Source organism: Gavialis gangeticus, unplaced genomic scaffold (genome assembly GCF_001723915.1).
Source record: "Gavialis gangeticus isolate Ggan-Ray unplaced genomic scaffold, GavGan_comp1, whole genome shotgun sequence".
Classification (NCBI taxonomy): Eukaryota; Metazoa; Chordata; order Crocodylia; family Gavialidae; genus Gavialis; species Gavialis gangeticus.
In genome coordinates, this window is record NW_017729032.1 from 15,096,930 (window position 1) to 15,104,723 (window position 7,794).

General features: G+C 44.3%; 1 protein-coding gene across 3 annotated transcripts in view; it reads right to left on the reverse strand.

Annotated features, from left to right (window-relative positions):
* Positions 1-7,794, reverse strand: part of GRM5 (glutamate metabotropic receptor 5) — a 601,605-nt gene that overhangs the window by 133,931 nt on the left and 459,880 nt on the right. For all 3 annotated transcript variants that reach the window (XM_019525401.1, XM_019525400.1, XM_019525399.1), the window contains exon 4: positions 2,486-2,732. In XM_019525401.1, coding sequence (XP_019380946.1) covers positions 2,486-2,732 — 247 coding nt within the window. The remainder of the gene's footprint in view (positions 1-2,485; positions 2,733-7,794) is intronic.

The following is a 7,794-nucleotide window of genomic DNA, read 5'->3' on the forward strand; positions in this document are numbered from 1 at the left end:
CATTTCTGCTGAAGCTAGACACTAGGAAATAGTTCTTCAACAAGACAAATTGGAAGCTGCAGAATAAAGGTAGACATTGCTGACAAATGTTCTTCAACTTTGGAAAGAAATAATTGTCCAACCTTAATATTTTGAGCAAGTGAATTCCATTCTTCATGGAAGCAGAAAAATTAGACAATTTTAGTCCATATGTTTTAAGAAACCATAATTTGAGACCTTTTTCTGCATGTGATCCATTAGTTTGTGCACTGCAAACTCTACTATATACAGCAGACACTGAGACAGTGCTTCCTGAAAGCCACACTGCCTCACTAAGCTAGGTACTCAGTCAATCTGGATGCCTTGCTACGCTGAGTGAGAATTTTGTTCAGGACACCATACCCTATTATTGCCCGTCAAACATTCCCCATGAGTTTCAATTCCTTGACCCTTTTTCTTTTAAAAAATATCAGAAAATTTCATTTCATATTAAATTAAAATAGCATACATCTTTTACAGGAATTAGGTAAAACTCAAAGTTTGTGAAAATGAAGGCTATATTTGCAACTATGTAGACTGCAACATGTGGGTCACAATGTTTTCTTTAATTATGGGAACCTGTACACATGGTGGAACTCTTCTCTTATGTGTGCTAATTAGCACACTTTGGAGCAGACTCAATTAATCAAGTCTGCTGCAAGTCTGCTGGAGCATGCTAGTTAGCACGCTTCAGCAGCCTCTGTGTCACACGTATTCAGTGTCCCTGCATTTCAAAATGGTGAAGGAGGTTCTTTAACTGAAGGTCATCGAATGAACTTTAATTAAAGCACCCCCACCACAATTTTGAAGCACTGGACACTGAATGCATGTGACATTGTGGTCACAACCATCTGAAAGCCACTTTAATTAAACCACCCTCACCCTCCACCCTGGAGCATGTGTATAGACACCCAATGTGAAAAGCATTGTCATTTCCACAGGGCATCTGCTTCTTATGGTGTACAGTGAATAAGGCAAGAATATAACTATGAAAAGGCATGTGGTTTTCTAAATCCATGTACCATTACAACCCAATATACATACCTCAGTGCAAAGCTGGACTAAGTCCTTTTTAGTCACAAAAATCCCAAACATTCTTTTCACCAAATCTTCCAGTTTGTCAAAATCTAAAATGTTTCACAAAGATTCATCAATTTTGATGATGCTTTGAGGGAATCCTGCAAGTACCATACTTCACAGTGTATAAGTTGGTTTCTGAAGTCTAGTTTTTGCCTCTTAAAATTCAACCTTGATTTATACACTGTCCCCTGTGAGTGGTGCTTCCTGGACCCCTGGGAGCTCCCTGGGAGCTTGGGCAGCACATGGGCCACTGGCAGCCTGCCTGGCCAGCCCCAGTGGGTCCTGCTACTGCAAAGGGAAGAACCAGGCCCCCCAGCAGCTCCGGGGCTGCCCAGCCCAGCAGCAGCTTGCCCCACAGCCATAGGTCAGGCAGGGAGGCTCTATCGAAAGCAGGATCAGGCTCCTTGTTGGTTTTGCCATTAGTAGGTGCCTGCAGCTGGCAGGATGCCTGGTGCTGCCCAGAAAGGGGATGGCTTGCCACAGGGACAGTGCAGGGTGTTGGGCACGTGGGAGGCTTCCTGAGTGGTGCCAGGTGTCCTGCTGGCTGCAGGCACCTGCCAAATGCAGACGTGGTGAAGGGCCTGATCCTGCTTTTGGCCAGGCCTCACCAATTTCCCCACAATTGGGAGTGAGCTTCTGCTGGATCAGGCATTCCCTGAGCTGTGGGGCTCCGATCCTTGCCTCTGTGGTGTCAGTGCCCCCCGGGGCCAGCCAGGCAGACTGCCAGTGGGCTGTGTGCTGCCCAAGCTCTCAGGGCCCCGATCCAAGTTCCCGGGAGCCTGACTGCATGCTGCCTCTCCCACAAGCCCACCTAGGCTTCCAGTGCCTTGCACACCAACGTGGGGTCGATATGTACAAAGGACATACAAACATCCTAATTTTTTTTACAGGAACATGGAGTTGACTTATACAATGTGTCAACCTAGACACCATAAAATATGATGGGTTTTCATCATAAAACTACCTGGTTTCCTCCCAGCATTAAGAAGAGGACCATGGTGACTGCCTTGATGTTGCAGACTATATGGATTACTGGATCTGATTCAAAGCAGACTGCCTATGAACTTGGGTTTACCTCCTTTTCTGGAGAATTTTAAAATTTTACATTTCTATTCTGAACAGGAATGAAACAAATTTTGAAGTGTCCCTTCCACTAAGCAGAATTACTAGTGAGTTCCTTTGAGTAGACACCAGTAGAAAACCAGTTTTGTAACCTAAGTGCAGGAGACAGATAATTTCTTCCTTTATCTATGGGACTCTCATCACAATAGTAACAAAATGCTTTATAGGAGCATTTAGAAGGAGGTCTGCCTTGGTTAAGTTGGAGCAAATTTAGGGAATGAGACAGGGATCCATTCAGTAAACAATGAGGAGTTATTAACAGTACCTTCCTGGTGAGTCTCCATTCTCATCAAACAAGATCATGTCCCCAGAAACTCCGGTAAAATTAGTCTTCATGAGAGAGTCTAGAAGTTTTTGACCATCTATTGGCTTCATAGCATCACAGAGGCCCACATAGCCTGGACATAATGACGTCTGCATGTTGTGGAGACCATAGGCCATGGAATATATTGCATTGATTACAAATCCCATTTTAGAATCCTGAACGTGTTGCGTTTGAAGAGTCATCTCACCTGTTAGGAAAAAGCACGATTAGGTATTAGCAAAGAGAAAAACATGATGAATTCTGTAAACATTTTGGCTGTGTATCCATTGCTAACATTAACAAAATACCTCTTAATATTAAACAGCAACTAGTAATGATTCTGTAAGGACATACAGCATAAAATAAAAGGAATGGAAACATGCATCTTCTGTCAAACTTCTTATTATCCTGTTTGTGTTCATGTTCTCTAGGCCTCCTGATTTTTAGTTATTTCTCTTTTCCCTGTAGTTTTCTGAAACAATACTTTCAAGCCTTTGAGCAGTTTAGTGGAGGAGATGGTTCCCCCAATCTCAAAAGATAGTTGACTGATCTCTTAGGCTAAAAACATAGGTTGGATTTCTCCTGGGACAAAGCTTTTTAACCTGACATCCTACAGTTGGCCAAACTCTACTGTCCGATGTTAAATGACTGTGAGGTATACAAATTAATATTTTGCGCTGGGACAATAGCAGCTACTTTGACTTAATTGCCATCTAAGCTCTGTGTGTCAATGACTGTCCTCCATCTGTTTTGGTATGTGTCAAAGCTCAAGACAGTGAGCCCCAGATTAAGCTGACATCTGTTTTTACCTTTTGCCCTTGCCTGAGTCAAAAAGGCATTTATGTAGTATTTGGGGTATTTGTGTAGAAAGGACCCTGTATACTATTTTGTTTATTTCCTACTTTATGGCACTACCGTGGAATAATATCACTATACATACATGCTCAAAACAAATCTTAATGCACTAATAATGGTACATTATGGGTGCTTACACAAGTCACTTTTTTTCGCGATTGGGCCCCTGAAAATACTCTACGGCTGTGACATAACACATGTGCATGGGTGCAGAGTGCTTTTAAAATGGCCAGTCAGACAAAAAATTGTGCACAAAAAATTAACCCTCATCAAATCAGCTGTTAGCTGAAGGCACTATAGAACAAAGTGCCTTAGAGAACTTGTGTTCCCTTGAGGATTACTTTTTAGTGTCTTTGCAGGGCTGGGCTGATGTTCACACTGGTGATGATGCCCCAGCACCTGGAGGGCTGTCAGTAGGGGAAGGAGGGGAGGTGAAGGGGGAGAGAGCAGCAGGCAGCTCAGGCAGCTGAAGGCTCAGGTTTGCTTGGCTAGAGCTGGAGGTGAGGGGCACGGTGGAAAGGAGATCCCTTGCCTCACGGCCCTTTCCCAGCTGCTAATTTTTGAGTGGAATTTACAAATGATTAATGATGCCTCCACAATTCCTGTTAAAACCAGTGAGTGGACTGAATACTCTGAATCTTTCAGTAGAGGTTCAATAAGTGACTCAAAACTGAATCTTCTTATCCTTGGTTCTGGAAATTAGAAAGGAATTTGAAAGGAGTAGCTTAAAGAACACTGATAATCTTGTCAATGATGATAAATCATATTTACAGAATTTCCTAGCCAAAAATATAGTGCAGGGAACACTGTTAATAAAGGGAATGTGGGCATTAGCAATACCTTGGACTCTTCTACCCACTGCCTGTGATAGAGAATTAAGTTTCATGAGGACTTTAGTCTAACTAAAGTCATTAGTCATAATATAAGGCATCTGGATGACATGTAATGACCATAATATATAGGATGCCAAACTAAATGCTATAAGAGTGTCTTGAGGTCTTACACTCAATAGAATTCTAAAATTATATGTAAGCAATGGCCTAGGTTGTCCTTTTTGCCATTGACACAAAGGAATCCTAAAGCTACCTTAGGAGCCTATAGAACCTCATATGTAGATCTTGTGGTATGAAGCTGAAGTAGAAGTACTTACTTCTCTTTGGAGCCAACACAGAGAGAACATGAGTGTAGGAACTGGACATTGCTAATACAATCTGTTTGGAACTTGGAGGAAGGAGTTTTAGTTTGCTGTGCCCCAAGTCATTTAAGGCGCATTACGCCATCAAATTTCCTACAGCAGTTGGAATTAATGCACAATACTCCACCAAGGTGTGCAAACACTGATACAATTAAAGTGGTGCAAAAGCATTTAGCTCGCTTTAAAGTGTTGTGCACACCCGCCCCCCTCATTTTGTCTACACATGGCCACAGTTGCCCCTTTAACTGGGGCAGGGGGGAACTGTTGGTATGAACAACAACAATGTAAAAAATGGAAGATGATGTTTGGAAATGTAGAGTTCCATACTTTAAGGGCTGGTTTTTTGTTAAATCTTTAAGGGCTGGTTTTCAAGTTAAATCATCATTCCCCCCTCAAACAAGAGGCAAGCTATTATTTCATAAAATTCAACTAGAGAAAACCTTCAATTTTACAAAGATCCTGCTCAACCTTGGCTCAGACCCTGCATGATTAAAGTGGAAGCTTTGCTATTGTCTTCAGGGATTGTATATGCAGCCTTACAACCACAACTAATATATGCTTATGGGGAAAAAACAAACAAGCAAACAAAAAAACTGAAAATGGAGACCGGAGGGAAGGGAGACTTTATTCAAGTATTGTGTGCTCAAGTGCTCAAAACTAATCAATATGCAAGGACTAAATTTCAGGAGGGGCTGTCAAACCCAAACATTGTCTCATGAAAAACTCCAATATCCAAAAAATCTGAAAGAGTTGGAATCTGTTTAATAAACTCACCCAATACTTTCCCTTTTAAACAAAGCATTTAAATATATGGGATAACGTCTTATTGATACATTAAGCAGCTTCCTTTGGAACTGAAAGTAATGAAAGCAATAAGCCAGCTATGGTTTAGGAGGACTGGAAGGGTTATGTGTTAGAGTGCAGCCAAAAGGAAACTAATGTTGCACCTCCTGGAAGGCTCCCGTTCAATAACCCTGGATCATTTTCTTCCAGTTGCAGATTCTTTCATGTTTATCATACACCCACTCTTCTGGCACAATCCCAAATAAGTTTGTTTTTTTTGTTATTACAGTAGTTTCTAGAAGCACAATTAAGTTTAGGTGCTGGACATAGATGAACCTTGCTGTAAACAGTTAATATACTAAAGCCCTAATCTAAATAGGAGAACAAATTGCATATGAACATGATAAATGTCAAACCTGAATATATTTGTCCATACTGAGTGGGACTCACTTATGGACTAAATCACACATCTGCTTAAGGTTTTGTAGGACTAGAATTTTTTAAACAGAAAAAGCCCATAAATAATGGAGGAAGGGGAGAGAGAAAAATTTGCTTTCACTCTTTCTTTTCAAAAAGGCATTAAGAACTAACACAAGTGTCTAGCTTTGCATCACTGGGTGCATCTACACATGCTATTAAGGTGAAGCAATAAATTCTGGCACACATTGCACTGGAGTTTATTGCTCCCAGACACCACATTTGCATGTGTGCCCGGGACCACAGCACATTGAGTCACATCAGAGCAGCTCCAGCTGGCTGGGTACCCTGTTGGGTGGTCAGCCTGCAATCCTGGAGCAGTTCCACACTGGATCAGTGTGCAGCAGAGGAGCTGGCTAAGGAATGAAGGTACTCCAATGCAAAGCCAGTAGACAGGCAGCCCCCACACTGAAGCACCCTTGTGCCCCAGCCAGCCATGTCAGTGTCTACATGTGCTTTGTAGCATAGTACTTTACTCCACCACAAGTACTTGTACATATGTGGCAAGCTCAAGCTGTACTTACCTCGGCACTGGCATCCAGGCAGCTGGTCTGCAGGTGAGGCAGCCAGCACAAGTGGCTGGAAAGAGCTCTGCTAATTGGTCTGTCTTCTGGAGGCTCCAGGTGTAAACAGATCCCAGGAGCTGAACCACAGGGGGGAGAACAGGCAGCAAACCTGAATACTCTCCTTGCTCCCAACAGGAAGCTGGTGCGTCCCTGCCAGAAAGTTTCACTTGGTGGAGCAGCAGCAGCCCATCCTGCTGCTGGAGCACCCAGCAAGAGCCTGAGCAAGCACCCACCCATCACCTGGGAGCCAAAGACTTTCTCTGGGACAGAACTCACCAGTACCCAGGGAAGGTACCCAGGGAAGATAGCCCAGGTATGACCAGGGGAGCAGCAACTGACAGGTCAAGGAACCCAGGTCTGACCCTGTGCTTACCAACTGGTGATGACACCTGCAGGGACACACAAGTTAGCTGGGACTGGGAAAGGACAGCCTGGTGGACATTGCCAGAACCTACAGAAGGGAAGATCCAAATTCTCATAGTATGGGGAATAAGCAGGAGAAAATCGCCTTCCAAATAGCCTGTTCAAACTCAGACATAGGGCTCACAGAAAGCTGATGGGATTCATCCCACGACTGGGCGGTTAACATTAGGGGCTATAGGCTTTACAGGCAAGATAGAACAGGAAGGAAAGGCGGGGGTGTGGCACTGTACATCAAAGAGCAATACACATCCTCTACCAGCAGGATGGAGTCAGAGGAAGGGCAGGCTGAAGTGCCCTGGGTCAGGATACATGGGGGTTATGGGGAAAGGGACTTAATGGTGGGGGTCTACTACAGACCCCCCAACCAAGGGGAAGAGCTGGACTGCAAATTCTCAGCTCAGCTCATGGAGGCACTTAAGGCAAGGGACGTAGTTGTCATGGGTGATCTAAATTACCTGGACATCTTCTGTAGGAGCAATCAGGCAGGTCGGACCACTCACGGAGGTTCCTGGCTGAGATACAGGACCTTCACTTAACCCAGGAGGTGCACGGTCCTACCAGGGGGAATGCCCTGCTGGACCTGGTTCTGGCAACAGACAACAACCTGGTAAGAGGGCTCCAGGTCCTCAACCACCTGGGCAGCAGCGATCATCGTTTGCTGGAATTCACCATCCAGTGCAGTGTGTCAAGGGCCTGCAGCAAGGCAGTAGCCCTAGACTTTAAGAGGGCCAGCTTCAATGAGTTGAGGAGATTAATGGGAGAGGTTTCATAGTTTCATAGTTTCTAGGGTCGGAAGGGACCTGAGCAGATCATCTAGTGCGACCCCCTGCCATGGCAGGAAGAGCACTGGGGTCAAACGACCCCAGTAAGGTGGTCATCCAGCCTCCTCTTAAAAACCCCCAGGGTGGGAGCCTGCACCACCTCACATGGAAGCTGGTTCCAGACCCTAGCCGCCCTGACTGTGAAGTAGT